General features: G+C 36.4%; 1 protein-coding gene across 1 annotated transcript; it reads left to right on the plus strand.

Moving 5' to 3' along the window:
• The first annotated feature begins 799 nt into the window (after nucleotides 1-799).
• On the plus strand, nucleotides 800-21190 carry xdh (xanthine dehydrogenase). The gene is made up of 36 exons (XM_072689889.1): nucleotides 800-907; nucleotides 1105-1162; nucleotides 1660-1756; nucleotides 2034-2142; nucleotides 2306-2432; nucleotides 3083-3144; nucleotides 3624-3692; nucleotides 4049-4138; nucleotides 4903-5044; nucleotides 5436-5528; nucleotides 5728-5879; nucleotides 6252-6345; nucleotides 6626-6735; nucleotides 6908-7092; nucleotides 7595-7757; nucleotides 9503-9592; nucleotides 9675-9844; nucleotides 9958-10084; nucleotides 12472-12594; nucleotides 13004-13100; nucleotides 13278-13402; nucleotides 13653-13786; nucleotides 14124-14211; nucleotides 14902-14988; nucleotides 15165-15356; nucleotides 16946-17091; nucleotides 17192-17273; nucleotides 17404-17499; nucleotides 17729-17857; nucleotides 18358-18432; nucleotides 18673-18725; nucleotides 18805-18919; nucleotides 19065-19130; nucleotides 19211-19399; nucleotides 19555-19722; nucleotides 20347-21190. The coding sequence occupies exons 1-36, from the start codon at nucleotides 848-850 to the stop codon at nucleotides 20395-20397; spliced, it is 4014 nt and encodes a 1337-aa protein (XP_072545990.1). The 5' UTR covers nucleotides 800-847; the 3' UTR covers nucleotides 20398-21190.
• Nucleotides 21191-25384: the final 4194 nt, after the last annotated feature.

Here is a 25384-nt window from a genome sequence, read left to right on the forward strand (position 1 = left end):
CCTTACACACACACACACAAACACACACACACACCACAAAAAAGCGAAAAAACAACAACAATTAAACTATCACACACACAACCACTTAGCAACACTTAAGCAACCATATAGCAACCGCATAGCAACTACCTGGGATACCATACCAACCACCATCCAACTCCACAGCAACCACTTGGCAACATCCTAAAAAAAAAAGTGAAAAAAAAACCAAAACAATTAAACCATCGTTCATCACCACCATTTTTTATTTATCCACAAACTCTTTTGTTGACATTTATTTAATACTATTAATACACCCTATTTGTGATCATTTCCATCTTCTAAAATACAAGACTTATTCTTACATAATATTTGTTTGCAGTCTAAAAACCCAGAGTTGTAGAACGAGTTAATTAACAACTTTGTACGCACGCAGAACACATTTATATAATCATAAACTACGGTAAATCATTTGGTGATTCTACTCACACATAAATCCATCTCCGTATCCCAAAGAGCTACCAGAGTAGTTTAGTACCAGTTATTAATATCTCAGACAAGTGGATAACAGAGCCCTTTACTGAGTAATCATTTCATTGTTTAGTTACGATTTACAGTAAATTTCGGTATGTTAGGAAAACTCTTAAACGTGATACTGAAAGGTCTGTCTGCATAAGTAACTGACAACAATGTCGGCCAATTGGAATAACCCTATGGCACATCTGCTCGGTAGCACACGCCTTTTGACACGCCTACATTTCGAAACGCCGACTTTGCCGCCCTGCAGAGCCCTATACTTAATTCCCGATCACACTGCTGATTGCTGGAGTTCCTCCACACACTGCAGAGGAGTGCTGAGATCGAAACCATGGAAGAAATTAGCCAGAACCACCACGACGAATTAATTATCTTCGTCAATGGCAAAAAGGTAACTTAGCCTCGTTGTATTATCGTTTGATATAGTTTATTATACGTTTGAAGAACAGGCTGAAACCCAATAGTTTATACTCTTAAACTGCTATGACTATTCGAGTGAAATTGTATATATTGTATATTCGAATATATTGTATATATATTGTATATTGTATATTGTATATTAGATAATTTCTAATGTTTTCTGCGCAGGTCGTTGAAAGATATGCTGAACCTGAAATGACACTGCTCACTTTTATCAGGAGAAAATGTATCCTCACACACTGCTTCTCTTCTGAGACGTGTATGCTGTGATGCAGTAATATGTTGATGAATATGTACATAATGGTCTACCGACTGAACTAGAAAGTATTTCTAATGGTGCGCCAGTATGTAAAAAAATACAAGAATCGTTAGTGCTGTATAATTCTTTTGTAATACTATTATCCCGTTAGTTGTGTATTATATCAATCTGTAATGCTTACTTTGTATCCTATGTAAATACTAAGATTCAAGATGAATAGGAATCTTGTAAAATCTGCAATGTTACTATACTACTACACAACCTTATTTTATAACAAAGAGAAACAAGGATGTAAAATGAAAAGATGTGTGATCATTTTTTTCTCAGATTTCTAAGAGAACAGTGTAAGGGTTTGATTGGATTTGTCTATGCAAGGACAGTGTCAGTATGTTTACTAAGGGGGTTTTCATTTGTGAGGGCATGAGAGTGTGTTTTTTTTTTGTGGTTTTCCTTAACACCTATAGTGGGTCTGACTGGGACTAAGCTGGGATGTGCTGAAGGTGGCTGTGGGGCCTGCACTGTGATGGTGTCCAGGTTCAACCCACATCACAACCAGATTGTGTATCTTTTTCATTAAGTCACAAACATATTACAGACAACCTCACTGTACCAACTTAATGCATTATACATACTGCTCTGTATAGTTATATGTAGTATATTGTTCATGTTAATTTAATAGTTCATTTAATCGTTAATATGACATAAAGTTAACCCAAGATCTGAAAAGTAAGTAGGCATCTGCAATAAACAAAACACTTCTTCATAAATTTTGCTACTGCATGGTTTAGTTTGTCTTTCTATTTTTGTATGCATGCCATCCTTGACAACCCTGCTACAGTCACCATGCTGTTAATGCCTGTTTGGCCCCCCTGTGCTCTCTACATCATTGTGCAGTCACCACAGTGGAGGGAATTGGCTCTGTAGCCAACAAACTCCATCCAGTGCAGGTGTGTTAATATTAATTAAAACTAATAAAAACACACACTCATGAAGTGTATATGTCTCGCGATGTAGCATATCAGTCTGAATGTTACATTTAGACAAAATGTGACCATTTTTATCCCTTGTAAGTGCTTTCACAATGTACTAAGTAGTATTGTGCTTGTGCAGGAGCGGATTGCTAAGGCTCATGGGTCTCAGTGTGGTTTCTGCACTCCAGGAATCATCATGTCAATGTACACACTGCTGAGGAACAGCCCACAGCCTACGATGCAGAACATTGAGGAAGCTTTTCAAGGTATGATGAAGGCAAGTCTTAGACGTGAACAATATGGTGATATGTCCTGGCACCAACGTGGTGGAACGAGCTTCCCCTGGGTGTCCGAACGGCAAAGTCGCTCGCTGTCTTCAAATGCAGACTGAAGACCCACCTCTTCAGAGAATACTTGGGCGAATAGCAGAGTGGTCACCCTACTGATTGTGTTTAGTAGTGTCTAAACTTAGAGGTATCTTTGAATTATTAGTCTATTCAAACTAGCTGAGTTTTTTCTTGGATAAATAACAAAGCACTTTTGTAAGTCGCTGTGGATAAGAGCGTCTGCTAAATGCCTTAAATGTAAATGTAAATATGTTAGTGTTAAGATCAACTCTGTTAAAATTTTCTGACTACATCATTTAGATATCACAAGAAAGACGTGGATCGTTTCCTAAATACTTTTCATATTATTATAGGCAGATATTTTCCTAATTTTTTAAAATAGTGTTTTTCTATATTTTACATTTTAAAAACTATTTACAATCCTAAATGTTGTGCTGCATCTTGTGTATTGTGGAAACTTGAATAGTATTATGTTTATCTGTATCACCCACCCTTATTTTTTCTTAAGACAATATATAGGAGGTTTATTCACTCAGATGCACTAAATGCAGTTTTGGTGGTGGTCATAGGTAATCTGTGTCGCTGCACTGGGTATAGACCCATACTAGAGGGCTACAAGACCTTCACAAAGGTAACCCAATTCCTAAATTACCAGTGTATTTGCTGCTGTTAGCCGCCAGGCATATGCCAAAATTTCTGTTCTGCTTTTTATTTTTTTAATTTCCTTTTTAATGCAGTCCTAGTGATGTCTGTCTGTAATGGTATCATTGGTATCATTGGTCCATATTTGGACATTGATACATTTTTTGTCATTTCTTTTTTAGACCACTTCAGTGGATTTAAAATAAATAACAAAAATGGGAAAAGTTTAGACATTCATTAAACTGTTTAAATCAAAAGGTACAAAAAAAATAATGCTAAGAATTGCAGCCATTTTACATAGCCCCCGATTTTCCATCAATCATCTTTTTTTTTTTTTGCATAATTTAACCATATCTATTAATAATATTATCTGTAGTTGAAATTTGTATCTCTAGGTATCCGTGATAGGTGTTGGTGACACAAACTTTATATTCTTAATTGCTGAAAATCTCCCCTTTCTATGGGCAGGTAGAAGGATGCTGTCAGGGTAGAGGAATGGCCAATGGCTGTTGCATGACCAGTGAACATCAAGTCCATGTGAGCGCAGCCAATGTGAACTGTGGCAGCTTTCTGAATTGTCATGCCTCAGTAATCAAGGCATTAATGTTTTGTATTTGTTCTTGATAAACCTTTAGCATTCCTATCTTGAAATCAATGTCACACCTCATAAAATGTGAATCACATGTTTGTGCAGAAATTCATAAGGATATAAGGTGAAAGTTGTCTCACAAGCTCTTATTTGGTCCAAGTGCTGTACAAAAAAGTACTCAAACCTTATCTATAGATCAGCTAATACAAACCTCTTATCTCAGTACTTTTTTCCCTTGTGTACACTGTCCTTTGCTCTTTAGTCCCTTTCTAGTAGTAGTCTGACGTATGTTTCTGTTTTCTAGGGACCTAGTCCAGTTCAACCACTTTTCAACCCATCAGAATTTATGCCACTGGACCCAACTCAAGAAATAATTTTCCCTCCTGAACTTATGGTAACAACATGATCCATAACATACCTCGTTCCACTGTGGCATGCGCAGCTATACTTAGCTTTATTAGAAACCCTTTCACTTGCAGTTGGTGGTCATTTGTTGACACACAGCTTGAGGTAGTGATTAACTAACCTTTTATCAGTGTCCACAGGACCACTGTAAGTTAAATATTGCTGTGTGGCAGTGGATCACATTGAACCTATTGCTGAAACTGATCCCGGTAATGCATTGGTAACCAGGCATTTGCATAATGTATTCATTCCAGTGCCACACATGCTCTCATATTCCACTACCATATTGGTGTTACTACTGAGAATGTCCCTCCACTCAAATAATATATATGTGTATATGTGTATGTGCATCTATTACACAGATTTTAAGGTTTTAAAAAAACTCACAAAGTGGTTACTGAGTGTAAATGCATAGTAGATGCACTAATATGATGCATTGTGTTGTATTGTAATGAATTATATCACAGTGTATGATATTGTATCATTTTCTTATTGTTGTATCATGTTAGCTTGTGACCAGAGGATTAGATCAGGACATTATGAAGCATACCTTTTATTTTCAAAGATTGTACTTATAAGATTGAATGCTCTATTATACATAAAATAGAAACATAAACATATTATAGTATATAGTCAACACATTTCTATCCATTTGTTTCAAAACATGAAAGTTAGATTTTTGTGTATAGTTTTATTTTTTTTTATTTTATTTTCATGAGTGCTGTCTGTACTAATTTTGATCATAATCTACAGAGTCTTGGTAAAAAAACACCAAGGTCATTGAGATTCATAGGGGAGAGAGTACAATGGATTCAGCCCAACTCACTAAAAGAGCTCCTGGAGCTGAAGGCAATGTATCCAGCAGCCAAGCTGGTTGTTGGGAACACTGAAGTAGGTAAGGCCTTCAGCTGACAATAAAATCATGCAATGAAGAAAACACTTTTAAACATAGACATGCCAAATTGGTTATTTGGGATAATGTCAAAAACCAAATCTAAATCTCAATATCCTAAACATCATTTTATCAAAACTGTTTGTAAATGAGAACCTTTTCAAAGTTAACATAACTTCCACCTAATGTTCAGTGCCAAATAAAGATGTTATTACTGTACTTCCAAACCAATCAAAAAAGGTTTTAAAATGTGTTGCATTTTGGTCACCTAAAAGTGATTGTAATTTTAGTAATTTTGTAGTGAAATAGAGCTCATGTATAGTTAATATGCTCATGTATATGATGTATATCATGTGTACGTTTTGTATTTATGTTATTTTTACCTTTTTTTAAGGTGTTGAGATGAAATTCAAGAACCTCCTGTACCCTGTGATCCTGTCACCAGCCTACATCCAGGAACTCAGCAACATCCAGTACACGGAAAATGGTCAGTACACTATTGTGTCTGGGTGTTTTCATTTAGGAGTAATTCAGTAACTTTTACTCAATATACAGGTGTATAACATATAACTAAAGCTACGGCTCGGTTACTACATTTTATATTACGTGAAACAGAGACTAATGCAATACTGCTTTTACAATTCTATTGAATGGCATTGCATGTGTCTGTGTGTGGGCATGCTTAGGGATTGAATTTGGAACATCTGTCACACTGACTGTGCTGGGGAAAGTATTGCGTGGGGCAATAGACAAGCTCCCCAGCTACAAAACTGAACTCTTCCAGGCCATTCTTGAGCAGCTGCGCTGGTTTGCAGGACAACAAATCCGAAATGTTGCAGTATGTCACTTAATTTTGCCATTGTGTTAAGAGTTACAAAAAAAATAGAGCCCGTGACGATATGTACATTAAGAATTGAATAGCAAAGTGGCTCATCAAATAAGATTGAAGAGCCAGAAATGTATGTATACATTTTAAGTTTAATTGGCACAGTAAATAGTTAACAATAAGTTACATCACTTAATCTTTTGGACCTTACCTTTGTGCCTTACCAGCATAAAAAATAAAAATTTTTATTATTATTATTATTATTATTATTATTATTATTATTCCTGTTACACTAAATTAAGTTTAGTTTGAATTATATTGTATATTATACATCTCCAACACCGACTGATGCCAAGTTCACAAAAGTTTTTCTCCCTTCACCAGGCTATTGGTGGAAATATTATGACAGCCAGTCCTATCTCAGACCTTAACCCTGTGTTTATGGCGGCGGGCTGTAAGCTAACTCTGATGTCCAAAGGTAAAATAAAGATTTTTCCAGAGTCGTTTCCTAGTCAAGGATCAAAGGTTGCTTGGATTTTTACATGCTCTGATAAAGGAAGATAATATACAGAGAATATACAGACAACAGAGAGAGAGAGAGTCAAAGAAAAGTGAGAATTTGATATTGTGTTCTTGTGTAAAATAATTATGTAGCCAATTTATATGGCAATGTAATTTTAATGCTGTTTTTTTGACCAGGAAAGTAATGATTATTATTTAATGTGTTGTTTCTTTTGACCAACATATTTTGTTTAAAGAGGGGAAACGTATCATTAAGATGGATGAAAAGTTCTTCACTGGCTACCGGAAAACCGCTGTGAAACCTGATGAAATTCTGCTGTCAATTGAGATACCATACACAAAAAAGGTCAGATTTAGCACAGCTAGATAAATCAAATGAGATGAACTAGATACATTAGCTTTGTAATGTGAAACAATTACTTAAGCTGTTTGTCAAAATCTTAATATCCATTAATAAACAGTAAAATTAATAATTTACTTGTGTCAGTCTAAAATGGAGATTCTTCTGGGTTTTGTAGGGACAGTATTTCTCAGCGTTCAAGCAGTCACCTCGCAAAGAGGATGACATTGCTACTGTTACCTGTGGAATGAATGTGGTCTTTCAAGACAGCTCCAACGTTGTGCAGGATATCCAGCTCAGTTATGGAGGGATGGCCCCCACCACTGTTCTCACCACAGCTACATGCAATAGACTCATTGGCAGGTAACTGACTACTTTTCTGTGGAATTCATAGGTAAATGCCAGGAGCCTTAGAAGTATTATTTAATGTATAGCATAATGTAATGTGTATAGTGATGTTTTTGCCCATGCAGGGTATCAAACCCTAGTCTGAGGCATGGAGGGCCTAACTAATTTTTAACTGATTTTTACATTATGTTAAGCATTTCTGTACTAAATTACTAAACTACAGATTAACATAGATGTTCTAAAGATAAATCAAGTAATGTTATAAACCCCAAAACATTATCTCAATTTTTTTAAAAATAATAATTTGGACATGACAGCCATCTATTACATGACATTACATGTCATGATGAATGGACCAATAGAAATGCCCCAAAATTACTATCATTTTTTACAATGACTTCCATGAAAATTTAAAGTTTGTTTTGTTTCATGTAAAGCTGACATTTTAGAGATACATACAGCCACAATAGATACAAGAAACTGTTTAATTACTACTGCCTTGTTCACATGACTATAGGCCGTGGGGTAAGAAGCTGATGGAAGATGCCTGCTCTTTCTTAGCTGAGGAGATGATGCTGTCTCCCTCTGCACCGGGTGGGATGGTCGCATACAGACGCACACTGACCATCAGCCTGTTCTTCAAATTCTACCTCACCGTCCTGCACAAACTGGCTCAGGAGGTTTGAATTGAAAATAGCACAAATTGGCCTCAAATAGCTCAAGTTGGGATACTGCCAGCATCACAAAGAACATTAGAAAGTAGCAATAAGGCACAACTCCCACTACTTAAAAAATCTTTATTGACTTAATATAATAAAACGTTTCATTGCATTTTAGCATACATGGCTTCATCTGTCAAAGTTAAAAATGTTTGGGCACCCCGATCAAGATACAGTATTTGTTTCAGTAAATGATGGGTGAAAGGTGAACTGAATTCCAACGGCATTAACCTAATGTTGGCACTTTTCTTTAATATTTTAAGCATGTCTTTCGGTTCTGATTCTCACACATTCTTGCTTGCGAAAGGCTTCTAGTTTTGTGCAATTCTTGGACTATCTTATATGTACTGCACTTACTGCATGTACTGTTCTAGCCAAAGATTGTCTATGATGTTTAAGCCCTTAAAACCTTCAGTTTGCATCTCTTGAGTCCATTGTAGACTTGAGGTGTGTTTATCATTTTTCTGCTGTAGAAGCCATTGTCAACTTTTTTATGAAGATGTGATGTTTCCTTTCAAAATTAGCTAGAATTTAATTGAATCCATTATTACCTTTTCCATTATTAATCCATTATTAAGTAAAATTTAACCATAAACATGATCTAAAAGCATGATCGCATGATCTGTGTAGCCTATTGTTCTCTGTGGGCAGCAGCTTAGAGGAGTGCATGACTACTGATTGCTGGGACAGGGTTTGAGAGCTTTGAAATTGGCATATACGGGCATATACAGGCAGCTTCAGATAATTTCAACTCAAATAAAATGAAGAATATTGTCACATCACATTAACACAAGTGTAAAGGTGAGTGAAAGGCTTTGGCGCATAGTCCCCCACTGTAGTAAAAACACTAATATATTGCACTGTTTAAAATGTAATGTACACATCAGAATGGGGGAAAATGGGACCTCAATGATTCTGAACATGGCATAACTCTGCCAGACGAACAGTTTATGGCTAGAATTGCTGATCTTGTGGAACTTTTTAATGCACAGCATCTATAGAGTTTACTTAGAATGGTGCAAAAAAAAAAAATACATCAAATAAGTGGCAGTTAAAAACATCTTATTGATGAGGGTGTTCAATGGAGATCAGAAAGGTCTCAGTATCTCAGATAACCACTCTGTACAATTACTCTGTGGTGAGTAGAAAAGCATCTCATAATGCACAATATATTGAGGAAAACCATATCAGGTTCCACTTATCTTAGCCAAGAGCTGAAACCTTAGGCTGCAGTGGCCACTGCACACCAAAATTGGACAGTTGAAAACTAGTGCTTAGTGCTTAGGTGAATCTCTTCTGCTAAGGCACACAGATGATAGGGTCAGTATGAATCCATGGACTCAACCTGCCTTGTGTCAAGAGTCCAGGCTCACGGAAGTGCTGAAATGGTGTGGGAATTTTTTTTCAGCCTATTTGAGCATTGTTGCTGACCATGTGCGTCCCTTCATGGCCATGGTTCAACCCATTTTCTAATTGCTACTATAATACACCATGTCACAAAGCAAAAGTTGTCTCAAACTGGTTTCATGAACATCTTGTGGAGTTCATGCTACAAAGAACTGAAGCTGTTTTGAGAAAAAAGGATGCCCTATACAAGCAATAGTATAGTATTCCTAATAAAGTGCTTGGGTAGCATAGAATTTATCAACTACAAATTATTATACACATTGCCCTTGTACAGCTGATTGTTATCTGTGTCTCTACAGCATCTATCTGATGAAGATGTCAGATCTGATTATGCAAGTGCTATTGAGCTCTTTCACCTGGACTCTCCAACCAGTGTTCAAATTTACCAGGTACACAGCCTATTGCAAGCTTTATTTTATGCAAAACCATTTTGCATGCTAGGAGACTAATTTAACATTCACTTTTTTGTAGGCAGTCCCTCCTGGTCAGTGCACAGATGATGTGGTAGGTCGTCCTATGATGCATCTGTCAGCCTTGAAGCAGGCCACAGGTGAGGCAGTGTACTGTGATGATATCCCTCACTACGAAAATGAGCTCTATTTGGCGCTGGTCACCAGCAGTAAAGCCCATGCCTATATTAAGTGAGTAGAAACTAACTATTAAATATTATTGTTACATTTTTTTTTTCCTTTTTATGATGTGACAGTAAGCATTGCTGCTTAAAAGTTGTCATGTGTATGCCATGTTTTGACAGATCTATTGAAACTGCTGATGCTATGGCTGTCCCAGGTGTAGTTACATTTGTTTCTGCAAAGGACATCCCTGGTAGCAATATGACCGGACCTGTTGTCTACGATGAGACTGTTCTCGCTGATGATCAGGTTAATTACATGATATGGACATTATATTGTCTAAAGTACATAGCTCAGTTCAAGTTAAAAAGATGTCATTTTACTTTTCCTTATATTTCACCACATATCTCACCGCACTTGTTGCACTTCACATGGATAGAATTGCAAATTTGGAAGCTGCATCTGTTTGTATAGGGGGCGGGTACTCTCTTGTCACTGATGTGGTTGGTCTGTCAGCTAGCTGCAAATGTGATATATGAGATACTTCCATGGTCGGTCACATAGGGCACTCTAGCCCATGGTGGTATTATGCATGGTGTCATGTTTATTATTAGAGAGTCCTAATCTATTGCCATTATTTCTTTGATCTGTTGCACTGAATTTATATCAAAAACATTATTTATTTTATAAGTAATCGTTTAATACAGCTCTTATTACATGTATATATATATATATATATATATATATATATATATATATATATATATATAGTGGATACAAAGGATATAAAAGGTCTACACACCCCTGTTCAAATGTCAGGTTTTTGTGATGTAAAACAACTTTGTCCACCTTTAATGTGACTTATAACCTGTACAATGCAATTGAAAAACAAATAGAAACCTTTACAGCGGAAAAATATAAAATAAAAACTTAAAATAACTTGGTTGCATAAATATGCACACCCTTAAACTAATACTTTGTTGCAGCACCTTTGGCTTTTATTACAGCACTCAGTCTTTTTGGGTAGAAGCACATCAGGGAAACATCAGGGTGGCACATCTTGATGTGGCAATACTTGCCCACTCTTCTTTGCAAAACCGCTCCAAATCTGACAGATTGTGAGGGCATCTCCTGTGCACATCTCCTCCACAGATGTTCGATGGGATTCAGGTCTGGACTCTGGCTGGGCCATTCCAAAGTCTTAATCTTATTCCGGTGAAGCCATTCTTTTGTTGATTTAGATATGTGCTTTGGGTCATTGTTGTGCTGAAAGATGAAGTTCCTCTTCATCTTCAGCTTTCTAACAGAAGGCCGGAGGTTTTGTGCCAACACTGACTGGTATTTGGAACTGTTCATAATTCTGTCCACCCTGACTAAGGCCCCAGTTCCAGCTAAAAAAAACAGCCCCAAAGAATGATGCTGTCACCACCATGCTTCACTGTAGGTATGGTGTTCTTTTGGTGATGAGCAGTGTTGTTTTTGCACCAAATATACCTTTTGGAATTATGTCCAAAAAGTTCAACCTTGGTTTCATCAGACCATAACATTTTCCATGTGCATTTGGGAGATTTCAGATGTCTTTTTGCAAAATTAAGCCGGGCTTGGATGTTTTTCTTTGAAAGATAAAGCTTCCATCTTGCCACCCGACCCCATAGCCCAGACATATAAAGAAGACAGGAGATTGTTGTCACATGTACTGCACAGCCAGTACTTACCAGAAATTCTTGCAGCTCCTTCAGTGTTGTTTTTGGCCTCTTGTAAGCCTCCCTGACCAGTGTTCTTCTTGTCTTATTATCAAATTTGGACGGATGTCCTGTTCTTGGTAATGTCACTGTTGTGCCATGTGTTCTCCACTTGATGATGACAGTCTTCACTGTGTTCCATGGTATATTTAATGACTTGGAAATTCTTTTGTAGCCTGCACCTGACTGATATCTTTGAATAATGGGATCCCTCTGATGCACTGGCAGCTCTTTGCGGACCATGGCTTGTGCTGGAAAATGTGGCTACAAAAATGTCAGGACAAGCCTACTAGAACAGCTGAACCTTATTTGGGTTGATCAGAGGCACTTTAATTGGTGAAAGGTATGTGCTGACTCCAACTGAACATAAGTTTGAATGTAATTGGTTAAATCTGAACACAGCCACACCCCCAGTTATATAAGGGTGTGCACACTTATGCAACCACATTATCTCAGTTGTTTATTTTTACTTCACCTCCCTGAAAGATTTCTGTTTGTTTTTCAATTGCATTGTACAGGTTATAGGTCACATTAAAGGTTGAAAAAGTTGTGGAATTATTTGTCTTGCTGTCATTTTTGTACATCACAAAAACCTGGCATTTGAACAGGGATGTGTAGACTTTTTATATCCACTGTATATATATGATGCTGATGCTGGAGTTGACATATAACTTAAGCTTGTACTGCTTTAAAAAATATGTCTGTGGTGCTGAAACATTTGATGCTGTTCTGTGTTGGGGAAATTAATGCATTTTTTTCAGTATGCAAATGATTACATTTTGTTTTGCTCAAATGCTCCACATTAACTCTTTTTTTTTTTTTACTTGTGCGGGAGTGCTCTCTTGTGTCTGACAAACCCGGAAAATGTTCTCAAGTGGTATTTATCGCCTCTTAAGTTCACAGGACAGGACAAATTTATCATTACATCAGGACAATCTCTTTTCTAACTCCCAGGTCACATGTGTGGGTCACATAGTGGGAGCCATTGTAGCTGACACACAAGTCCATGCACAAAGAGCAGCCAAAGCCATTAAGATTACTTATGAGGAACTTCAGCCTGTGATTGTTACCATTGAGGTGGGTCAGTATTTTACATTCTATTTTAACTCCACACACGTGTTACAAACACTTGTGTTACTATCTTAACTAAATGGAGTGAAAAACAAAAATAATTTTGTAAAGGATTTCTTTTTACTTCCCCCTTGCAACAAGATATCTTCCCATTTTTTTTTACATTTAAATGTAACCAAATCAGCACTGGATTGTTCTTAAATTGTGTTGATGAACTTTTACACTGTCAGTGTTTTCACTGTTATACTGTCAATGATAAAATTGTCTGAAGGTTTCACAGAATTTACCACAGCAAGTAAAAAAAAATACTCAACTGAAGAAAGATAAGCTTGACGACATCATCTACCTGTTATCAGCTTGTGTACCTACCATACATGCCTGGGTCATTAGCTTCAAACTTTCTTTGTTTGTACAGGATGCCATTATCAATCAGTCATTTTACAAGCCAGTGAGAATGATAGAGAACGGAAATCTCACCGAAGGGTTTCAAGAGTCTGATAACATCATGGAAGGTATTGTGCACTATTCAAATTCTGTTGTATAATAATATAATTATTTTTTTCCATTCTATTTTCATTTGATTGCATTCTTTTTACTTAAAGTGACATGGAAAGAGAAAGTTCTGCAAATGATTAACTCTGTGATTGCATTAGCAGTTAGTTTGTGTGATGTTCTGGATTGGTTCCTAGGTGAGATACACATAGGAGGACAAGAACACTTTTATCTGGAAACAAACTGCACACTGGCTGTCCCCCGAGGGGAAGATGGGGAGATGGAGTTGTTTGTGTCTACTCAGGCAGCCTCAAAGACACAAGTAATCAACTCTTAGGCAAAGTACTGTGGGACCTAGAGTTAAAATCTAACAGTTTTTTATTCTCACTTATCATATTAATAACAGTTGGTTGAAATAAAAATAATCATGCAAAGACAAAATAAGGCATGCATATATGCATAATGGCAAAAAGATTTTTTTTCACCCTCTCCAAAGAGAAAAAATATGATTTGGAAGTGTAAGAGAATGTTTATAGTATGCCTGACATCACAGTCTGAATTGCTTGGTTTAGGCTGTTGTAGCTAAAGCACTAGGAGTGCCAGCCAGTCATGTGGTGTGTCGAGTGAAAAGAATGGGAGGAGGATTTGGTGGGAAAGAGAGCCGGAGCACCATTCTGTCCACTGTTGTGGCTGTTGCGGCTCATAAGTAAGAAAGCTGATGTTTGTTCCTTAACCTTTTAAGCTTGTGGATCTATTAATTACTTTACTCTCATAACTAAATGATGCTCAGTTTAGTTTAATAGTAATTACTAGCATTGTAGATCTCTGACTTTGGCTCAATTTGATTGCAGTTTTGTAAGAAATTATTCCATGTATTGTGAAATCTCAAAATTTCCATAATTTTTCATGATAGAATTATTTTGGTAAGCTGATTGTCATTTTTGTATACCTAAATATTAACAACTGAATATTTAACCTATGTTTTAGGGGGGTAGTATTCAAAAGTATCTCACTCCTTACTGATATTTATGTTCTTTATATAGAGTCAGGAGACCAGTTCGCTGTATGTTGGACCGTGATGAGGACATGCTAGTCTCAGGTGGCCGACATCCATTCTTTGGACGCTATAAGGTAAAAATTTCAGCCATATGAAATGTACTCAAGACGGATTTCCTAAAATACCTAAAGCAACACAGTTATTAACAGACTGATTTGGAGATATTTATGGAGACATAGGGGTCATCAGTCAGTGGGCCTGTATATAGGGCTACAGGTAGCCACTGTGCTGTTTGGTGACATAATGTGTACCACACTCAACATAGACCAGAGGAAGCGAAGGAAAAAGTTGTCTCAGGAGATTAGAAAGAAAATTATAGACAAGATTGTTAAAGGTAAAGGTTATAAGACCAGCTCCAAGCAGCTTGATGTTCCTGTGACTATAGTTGTACATATTATTCAGAAATTTAAGATCCATGGGACTGTAGCCAACCTCCCTGGACGTGGCCACAGGAGGAAAATCGATGACAAATCAAAGAGATGCATAATACAAATGGTAACAAAAGAGCCTAAAAAAACTGAACTTCAAACTCAGGGAACATCAGTGTCAGATCGCACCATCCATCATTGTTTGAGCCAAAGTGGACTTCATGGGAGACGACCAAGGAGGACACCACTGTTGAAAACAAATCATAAAAAAGCTAGACTGAAATTCAAATTATTTCTGTGGCCATTGTAGGTTTTTCTTTCATTAACCAAGGGGTACCAACAATTTTGTCCACATGTGTATATTGCTCACTGTATATTTCCCCTTATTTCATTCAGGTTGGATTCAAGAAAAATGGAAAAGTTGTAGCTCTTGATGTTACTTACTACAGCAACGCAGGAAATTCAATGGACCTTTCTCTATCAGTGAGTAACAGAACCTTTGCTGTTTCATAGAATGCACTCAGTAGTGCCACTTACTGACTTGACAGGGAAATGACAATATCATCACACACTCTACACTTTACTTTGGTGTGAAATTGCCTCAAGTAATTTGGTCCGAAGTTTAAACCTGTGTGTAACAATGTATTTTTTGCTTTTAGATCTTGGAACGGGCACTCTTTCATATGGACAACTGCTACAACATCCCTCATATACGTGGGATTGGTTATATGTGTAAAACCAATCTGCCCTCCAACACTGCATTTAGGGGCTTTGGTGGGCCACAAGGAATGATGGTAGCAGAAAGCTGGATAAGCGATGTGGCTGTGTGCTGTGGTCTCCCTGCTGATCAGGTTTAGTGTGGATTTCAAGATTCTGTCTTTTTTTGTAATTTTGCATTTATGTTACCAGACTTGTGATTGGGAAGGTGAGTATCTAGCCAGTTACCAAATAATGCTGAAGGTCCCTTAGGACAAGAACTGCTTTTTTCAGTCCTGAAAGCTTAATATGACCTATAGAAAACCCCCTATGCACTGATACCTAATAAACAACACTTTTAATTGCAGCTTGTCCTTATAGACAGCTTTCATTTTAGGCCTTCTTGCACTAGAGAAAATGCTGTTTGGACAAGCTGTGATTAAGATTTTTGTTCACTGTATTGACTTATTTCACTGCATACATAGAAAAAACTGTGTTGAGCCCACTCTCTTTTACTTTTTTTAGCTGCATATTAGAAACATTTGTCCACATTACATACTTACCATGCCTACAAAAAAGTATTCACCCCCTACAAAGTAAGGTCAATGAAATAAAATTATATAATATAACAATTGATTGCATAAATATTCAATAATAGATTATTTGTCATCATATTTAGCCAGAAATACTGATTGACAGTATTAAGGCAGTTGTCTCCCAGTTAGTAACATGTAGATCACCTAAGTGCAGTGAATGTGTCTGAAGTGATTGTAGTATAAAGGCACCTGTCTGAAAGGTCCTATCACTGGTCAATCAGTATTTCTGGCCAAATATGATGACAAATCATCCATTAGGGAAAAGGAGCACTTCACTCCAAAGCCAAATAATTTATTTACCATAATTCCATTTATAAAGGCATAAAAAAGGGAAATCATCCAAGGAAGTAAATACTTTTTAAAGGCACTGTAAGTAGGTAATATTTACAAATGTTTCTAATATAAAGCTAAAAAGGAAAAGATGGGCTTAACACAGTTATTTGAGAATGTATTTATCATTACAAGTCAATACGAGAAAGTACAGCTTGTCCAAGCAGCCTTTTCTCCAGTGTAAGAAGGACTAAGATAATAGGTATCAGAAAGTAAAAAGGCATGGACATTTAAACAATTCAATTGTTTTATTTATTATTATTTTTTGTTTATTTGGCATCAGTGAGTATGAGTAGAAGTTTTTTATCTGTGCTGTGTATATAATACTGCCTTCCTTACCAAAAAGTATTACATACTTTTTATCAACAACAATAGAAAAGACATAGAATAGAATAGGTATAGAATAATACAGTACATTATCAGTACATGCTCTTTATACCATGAGTATGTTTTTTTTTTCAGCTTTCTCTCTCTTTTCTGACAATTAAAAGCTCCAGACTCTGTGACAATATACAGAACCTGGCAAATATATGATAGTAATAAATATATCTATAACCTATTCATTTCATAATGATATCTTGCTGTAACTGAACATATTTTCCATTTTCCCTCAGAGACCACAGGGTAGTTTTTTTTTTGTATCTGGTCACACTGCCTAGAAAGGATCTTAAGCTGGGGCACTCAAGTTTCAAGTGCTAGTGAAGTCATAAGTGTTGGCACTGTGTTTGTGTGTGTTAGCATGTCCTTCATAAATCTTTCCCTTTTGCTGTTTGTTTAACAAAAATGATACTAATTATAGTCTCTTCATGGACTTTCAGGTAAGGAAGATGAATCTGTACAAGCAGGGAGAAATCACCCCCTTTAATCAGTGTCTGGAGCAGTTCACCATAGAGCGCTGCTGGGAGGAGTGCGTGAACATCTCAGACTTCTACCAGCGCAAGGCCAGAGTGGAGCTTTACAACAAGTAAGAGAAATAATGTGTTTGTCAAACAAAAGACTACATTTCACACGTATGCTTTATATTTTGAAACACCTTAACAGTTAGTGTCATATGGTTATTGCAGACAGCATCGCTGGACCAAAAGAGGCCTGTCTATTATTCCCACCAAATTTGGCATCAGCTTCACTGCAGTCTTCCTCAACCAGGTCAAGTCTTTTTGTTGTTTGTTTTTGTTTTTTTTTTACAAATACTTATATGTATATATAAGTATTTGTAATATGCATATGTACACATATATGAATATGTATATATGCAAACATCATGTTTGTGTTACAGGCAGGAGCACTGGTGCATATCTACACAGATGGTTCAGTTCTTATCACTCATGGTGGGACAGAGATGGGACAAGGACTGCACACTAAAATGATACAGGTAATAAGCATCAAAATAGTGAAAAAAAAGTGTCATTTGAACAAAGCATGTGTTATATTAGTTGTGTTGAGCTATTTAAATTGTTTGATTGGTTTATTGCAAAGTGCTGAACATTTGTAATATTTGCTAACAAACCTAATTCACAATGGGGGTTGAATAATTTTAATTGCACTGTATTTTGTATATTACACATCCGTTGTATATTAATATGTGTTGTTCTGTTGCCTAGATTGCAAGCAGAACTTTGGAAATCCCCATCTCAAAGATCCACATCAGTGAGACCAGCACTAACACAGTTCCAAACACAAGCCCCACTGCTGCATCTGCTTCGTCAGATCTTAATGGCATGGCCGTCTATGTAAGATTAATTCCTTCTGGCATTTAATATACAATGCTATTTTCACTCAGACATTCTAGTCTTTTCTGTTGTATTAGCCACAAAATCTGATATCTACAGTTGTGGCCTGAAGTATACATACACTCATCATGAACATGAATGTCACTGCAATATTGAGTTTTAAGTGATTCCCTTAAACTGTATGTTTAAACTGTTGATTTTGGGGGACAGAATGAGTGTACAACATGCATCTTTAATAGAAATAAAAATCACACAACACAATAAGCTTCTTGCAGAATTCTGGTTCGATATTTGTTATATTATTTGATTTCTTTGATATCTTTTTGTTAGAATTGGTAGTGTTCACTTTAATTAGTTAAAAAAACATTTGTGAAAAAATAGATATAATAGATCACATGTGAAATGTGCTATGTGAATGTGAATGTTTGCATTCACAAGTCATTTGAATGCATAAAATCAAGTAATTTGAATGCATAAAATCATGTTCCAAAATCTTCCAGAATGCATGTCAGACGTTGCTGCAGAGACTAGAGACATACAAAGCCAGCAACCCAAAGGGCAGCTGGGAAGAATGGGTTTGTAGATTTATATTACTACATTACTACACTTATTGCCATATTTCTTTTAAACATACAATTTCCTTTCTTCAGAATTGGACTATTGATTCCAAATAAAACATCTGCAATACAGTAATCCTACTCTACAGTAATCTGCAGTACAGTAGAAAATTTGCTTTCCTATAAGGCAAATTAACTTTCTGACAATTGAATTAAAGTTTTGTCATGTTTTGCATATTTTGGTCTCTTTTTTTGCAGGTCAAAGCAGCTTACTTTGACAGGGTGAACTTATCCGCCAATGGGTTTTATAGGTATATGAAAAGTTGCATAACTCGACTTTACTTCTGACTTCAGAATCTTGATGATGTTAATCTTGATTTTCTTTTGTAGAACTCCAGATCTTGGCTATGATTTTGAAACTAATTCCGGGCGTCCATTTAACTACTTTAGTTATGGGGTTGCTGTCTCAGAGGTGGAGATAGACTGTCTGACTGGTAGTCACAAGGTAATAACAACCATGACCAATGATGGTTACTGATTTTAAAGGAATGTGTCCTTCCATTTATATGATGGCCAAACAATGAAAGATCTTACTATTAGTATATTTTGATTTACACAATGATTGTTAATATCAATTATATTCTCCTTAGAATCTTCATACCTCTATTGTCATGGACGTGGGCAAAAGTTTGAACCCAGCATTGGACATTGGTCAGGTATACTGTCCAACAGTTATAACAACCTTCTTTACTGTATTTGCTTTATAGGAGTTATTTTACTTGCCATCTGTGTGCAGGTGGAGGGTGCATTCATGCAGGGTGTGGGTCTGTTCACACTGGAGGAGCTGCACTACTCACCCCAGGGTTATCTGTATACTCGTGGACCTGGGATGTACAAGATTCCTGCTTTTGGAGACATTCCAACTGAGCTGAAGGTCTCGCTCCTTAGAGATGCCCCCAATGAGAGGGCCATCTTCTCCTCCAAAGTAAAGGGCTCTCATGATTTCCTGCATGCTTCTAAAGATTATATTTGACCACTTCATGCAGTGTCTTTTTACAGTATACTGTCGATCAGTATTAGGTCATGTACTCAAAGAAATTAAGTATATCTATATTTGTTACTCACATTGCTGTTTTTCAGGCTGTTGGAGAGCCTCCTCTCTTCCTAGCAGCTTCAGTCTTCTATGCCATTAAAGACGCCATTTTTGCTGCCAGGACTGAGTCTGGCCTCACCGGACCTTTCAGACTAGATAGCCCTGCTACGCCTGAGAGAATACGCAATGCTTGTGAGGACAGATTCACCAAGCTAGTATGTTGCTGTTTTAAGAAAAACAGCTTTACTTTCTTATTTCACAGCTTTACAACTTCTGCTTTACTGTCCTTAGAAACTGTGGTTACTGGGCTGTACCATACTGTAGTTACACATGAAGCATATGTATTGTTTATTTGTGGACCAGTATTATTGCAGTTTTTTATACCACGTAATTACAGTATTTTCATAAATAAAACAAAGAAGGTACAAGAAAAGGTTAAATAAAACACAATCTATAGATTATAAACCATAAACAGATTAAGCTGTATTTATCAGTTCTAATCTAACATAAAACAAAACAAAATCACAGTGTCACCCTTACAGTGAATATAAATAAATTCTGTAAATCTGTAAAAAAAAAAAAGCATGTTTTAAATTCAGATTTGTGGGAAATTGAGTGCATTTTTATATGTCCACCTTTTCAGTTTCAGCCTGACTGCATTTTGAAGGCAAGTGCTCAATGTGTTAATGCTGTGTTTATGTCTTATGTCTTAAATATTATTGCTAGATTTCCTTCAAAAAGTAATTTTACAATCATAAGATTCATATCAAAGTTAACTTCTGGTTGTTCAATGACCCCACAGCAATAATTGACCTTTGGATGTTTGTGTTTTGTTTCAGTGTCCTCCTCCAGAACCAGGGACTTATACACCATGGGACGTGCAGGTATAAAACATGGATGGCTAAAACCCTTAATACTGTCCTATACTGCTTGTTGAAATCTTGTCAACTCTTTCATTTGTGTACAATGAATGCCATCGTAGAATATTCAATATGTGGGCTTGTAGTAAGACACTGTGCTGTTTGATGGTTTTAATCACTGTACTAATAATATGATGTTACTTGCTCTCAAAAATACATTTAAGTCATTTTTAATATGCATGGTTGTATGTTATAGCTTAGAACATACGTTGGTTAACATGCTAGTGACAGTCCTAAACACATAATTAGTTAACCAAATTCTCCATCCACAAAACAATGACTTGATAACATTACTAAGCCTTTAACCTTCTTAACTGTCAGTGGAAACCAAATTAAAAAGATCCCAAGCAATTTTGGATTGTTTCTATTGGTCAGTTTATCATGTTATTTTGGCACAATGTAAAGAACAAATTATGTTACTCAAATTATGTGAAAAAGTAAAAACAAAGATAATAATGAAGAAAACAAGGTTTTTGCGAAACAGCGAGAGTATGTAGATGCTTTACAGTTTGTCCTTAGCCACTAAAGATACAGCTTAGTGGTAAAGAGCAAAGATCAAAACACAGTCAGTGCCAATGCTAAATGTTTAATATAATGTTTAAATATTACAATGTTTAAAATAAATCTTTCAAAGATCTGGGTGAATACTGATTTTGTTTCGGTGAATGTCTATGTTGATGTGATCAATTATAAAATGTGTTGTAAAGATTGTAAATTACACTAAATTAGCTTGAAACAAATATATATATTATTTGATGCAAAATGTTTGTTATTTGTTTATTTGTTTGTTATTCTGATATTGATATCAATATTTATTATTTGTTATTTCACTGTTAACTATTCACATAGAACACTAATCTTGAAAGCAAATCTTACTCAGGGGCCCAGCAGAAACAACAATAAAGCTGGCCATTTACCATTACATGGGCTATCTGTTTACCTGCTCACTCAACAGCAGATGGCTCTGAAAGATAGGTAAAAGGATTGCATTCTGTAAGCATACAAAAGAGGGTTAGTGGCTGAGGTGGCATGTGAAATGATGATTGTGGTCAAAGACAATAGCAGTGTGGACAGAACAAGTGCAGACAGTGCACTATGTATAAGGGTATCCAACACACCACAAAGAAGAAGACAAGCGGAATAAATTGAGGTTGCCTTCCTTGCATGCCTGTCTGGCCTCAAACCCGAATGCAGTCTGCATAGCTGCAACGTGCCTCACATGTCACCTTATGGTCATGAAGGTGTGAGCATACATGACCAACATGGCCACCAGTGGAACCAGAACACAGCCAAAGAAGTTGAAGTACACAATGTAGGTCATGTCTACCACACAGGAAAAGAAACAGTAGTTTATCTGATTAAATATGTCATGCCAGTCCATCAGTGGTACTGTACCCAGCAAGAAAGATAGAACCCAGATTATCAGTATGACTACTCTAGCATTCCTTGATTCCATTAAGAAGTTAGAAGAGGGCTGGATGACGGATTGAGTTGAGAAATTCTGATAAATCACCAAGGTGGTGTTAATGGTTATCTTCATCCTGACTTGAGGTCCAGTGCTGGGTAATTAGTATAAATCACTGGAATGAAAAAGAACAGGTCAGATTATTTTTCTTTAAATTATGATGATGTAAGGGACAAACATAAAACATTACCCTAGGTTGCAGTGAAAATGGGAAGAACACTGTGTTAGTCCATTGGACTAATTCAGTGCACCTCAGCACATGTGCTGTTTTAGATATAAACATGAGACATTAAGCTTATGTAACTTATTGGTTGCAGGCAGAATGACAGGCATTGATAAGTGTCTGCATTGATAAGATCTTATTATTTTTTATATGTATTTAACTGACAAAACTGTCAATTGTATTGTTTGTTTATTTAGTATCTAGTGCCTTCATGTTCTTCCAAGTCTCAATATTTTCTCTATTGTATACAAATATTGGGACAAAATAAAGACCATTGTCCATTGTGCTCATTAAATGCTTTTATTTCAACAAGTGTAGTGTAGTGTAGTGTAGTGTGAATCTTTCAAATACAGGCTTTGATTGAAAGTAAAGAAGTACAAGATAATGCTATAAATATCTTATAAAACAAATTCAGGCAAATTGAAATCCAGCACATACTGTGCTTATAAATGATCTCAATTTAGTATAAATATACAGATTATGATCATTGCTGAATGTATTTTCCATACTGTGCCATGGCTTGGTAATATTGTATTTCCCGCAGGTCTTCAATACAGCATGTATAACATCTTTTTCATAAATCGTACTCTCCTATGAAAGTATTGGAGTGGCTTTTATTCAACGGTTATTTTATTTTTTTTCAACATTTAGATGTATTAAACGTTTTGGCCCAAGGGTGCAAAGACACTGACTGACAGATGTTTCTTGTTGCCCAAGTTTCTTGTGTTAAGATTAATTGTTTAAACAATTAATAGTTCTGTATGTCTGTCTAGGATTGTGCTGTTTTGAGACGAGGCTGGCATTTTATGTCAAAAGGATAAACTAAATTAAAGACAAAAGAGGAGCAAACCAAGAGCTGAGAAAGCAAGCAAACCTATGATATATATATATATCTTTTTAATATCTAACCTAATGGCCTTGCCATTCCAATATTTTATAGGCACATTAAAAATAGTGCATGTACCATATTTACCACATTTATATGTCCATATGTAAGAATAACATAATATAGCACAGTAAGTCTAGTAGCTAAAGCAGATTTTATGAACCAACTGCCTTAATGTACACTGTCAGTGAGTTGTTAAATTAATTTTTTAAATTTAAAAAATATTTAGCAATCCATTTATGACTTCAGTATTACAATAAATGTGAGCCTACTTCACAACGCTGATCAAATTCGAAGTTATTAAGAATCTGAGGGTTTGAGTAAACCTTAATTTTCATAATTTTATGTCACACAATTTATTCTATTATTTAAATGGAGATGGAGCTGGCAAATGCTTCCTCTGAAAAAAGTTCATAACTGTTGCACATAAACAGTAAGTATAAAAATACTACACAGTTTGTCTATGACATGACACGTTATCACTAAAGGGCATTTATGGTCTCTGTTTATTTAACTTTGGCCAATTCATGTTCTGAATTGAATGCAAGTGACACAACAACAATACAATGTTCTGAAAATCTAAGGAGGGACTTTTAATAGTGTTACTGGACAATTTAAAAAGCTTTCTTAATCACAGACATGAGGTTGTTCATTTTTCTTATAGTGCATTAACATGTAAATTACTCAACATAAAATAATAAATCACTCCACTGAACACACAACTAAACATACATATATATACGTTCAGGTTTTTACATAGGCAAATCACACAGGCAATTCATATTCCATAAGGTTTTACAGGTTTAAAGTTCCAGTGCGACAGACTAGCACCCCCCCACCAAAGTGACCGCCAGGCTCCCCTGCCACCCACGTCTGAACAGCTGCACACCCTCCTGCCACTGCTATCTGCCTAACTATGTTAAGGTTGACATGGACTCTATCTACCCATGTCTACTATCCAACTATCTGCCACTATCATTATGACTACCCTTAACCATCATTACTTTCATTATTTTTATCATGTATAATATGATTATATCAGCACACCTAAACAAAAGAACAGTCTTAAGTGGCGGTACAGTGACTTTTATCAATAATTTCTTAAATAGCTCTGAACAGAAGGGGATGGGTCCCCCATTGTGAGCCCCAGGATCAAATATCAGCCACGGCAGAGGGCTTAGAGAATGTACAGGCCAGCTGCCAGATGTTCTCACTGACATCTTTTACCACAGTCGTGCCAACATGCTTCAAAATCAGCATTATTATCACTGTGTCAAAGAAGTTCCCTGCGTCCTATTTCAATGACTACCGTCCCACTACACTTACACCCATCATCATGAAGTGCCTCGAGAGGCTTGTTAAGAGGCACATCAAAAAATGCTAGCCCCTCTCACTACACCCAATGCAGTCCCTCACCCACCTGGAGAATAAAGTCTCATACGTCAGAATGCTGTTCATTGTAAAGCTGCGTCTGCAAAACCAGCATTGCCATCCCTCACACAGACCAGGGGTGTTTATAGACTACTTCTTGTTTTGGAGCACACATAAAATTTACCAAACCAAAACAGTGTGGCTCTAAGGCAGAGCCCCAAAACTCCTCATGGCTTGTGCTACATAATGAGAACACCTGCTTGTACGTATATTTCTTTTCCCTCCCCTATTATGTCTTTCTGTCTGGTGGATTGAGAAGCAGCATTAAATCAGATGCCACATGCTTCCAACACTGGCAGACCCTGGCTTACCCTATTCCCCTCAAAATTCCCATGGGTGCTTCCTTTCACCTCCATATTAGCGAGGGAAACTATAGTTCACATTTTTGTGGACATGAACAAACTAGGATGCACCTAGGCAAACATAGAAAAAAAACAGCTACATAAAGTGGCTGTGAAGTATTCATGATTCCTCTGCCTTTCAGCTCTGCACCGCCATATATTTTATTTAACCTCCACATTTTTATAGTTAGTGTGTTGCTTGTCACGTGTTTGTGTTCTGCTACGAACAAGATGGCCTTTGTATAATCTGCAATGGCAATTAAGCTCTGATTGGTCAGACTAATTTTAACCACTGAAAAAAAGATTAATCTGTACGTTTTAGTGTACATTTCTCAGTGTGAATTAACATTATTAATATATTTGTTTGCAAAACTTGATGTGCGTTTTTTTTGTCCATAAAAATATGACTCTGAGTGAAAGGGCCTTTACTCGTGGACAAATAGTCAAAGTTCTTTATGCAGCCTTATGACTACTTCAAACTTTGAACTATGTACACCTGCCTTAATGTATTTACATGATTCACACGTCTCCTGGGCTCAACAGTGCCCCACAGTGGTGGAGAATAGGGACAACAGGCTAACAATCAACCCTTTAGTTCAGTGCTTTTAAAT

The sequence above is a fragment of the Salminus brasiliensis genome, chromosome 10 (genome assembly GCF_030463535.1).
Source record: "Salminus brasiliensis chromosome 10, fSalBra1.hap2, whole genome shotgun sequence".
Lineage (NCBI taxonomy): Eukaryota > Metazoa > Chordata > Actinopteri > Characiformes > Bryconidae > Salminus > Salminus brasiliensis.

Excerpts from the sequence above, each read along its gene's own strand:
- xdh (XM_072689889.1), top strand. The coding sequence starts at position 848 with ATGGAAGAAATTAGCCAGAACCACCACGACGAATTAATTATCTTCGTC. Across the intron at positions 1,757-2,033 it reads CCACATCACAACCAGATTGT|TCACCATGCTGTTAATGCCT; the intron begins GTATCTTTTTCA and ends ACCCTGCTACAG. Across the intron at positions 7,758-9,502 it reads TGCACAAACTGGCTCAGGAG|CATCTATCTGATGAAGATGT; the intron begins GTTTGAATTGAA and ends GTGTCTCTACAG.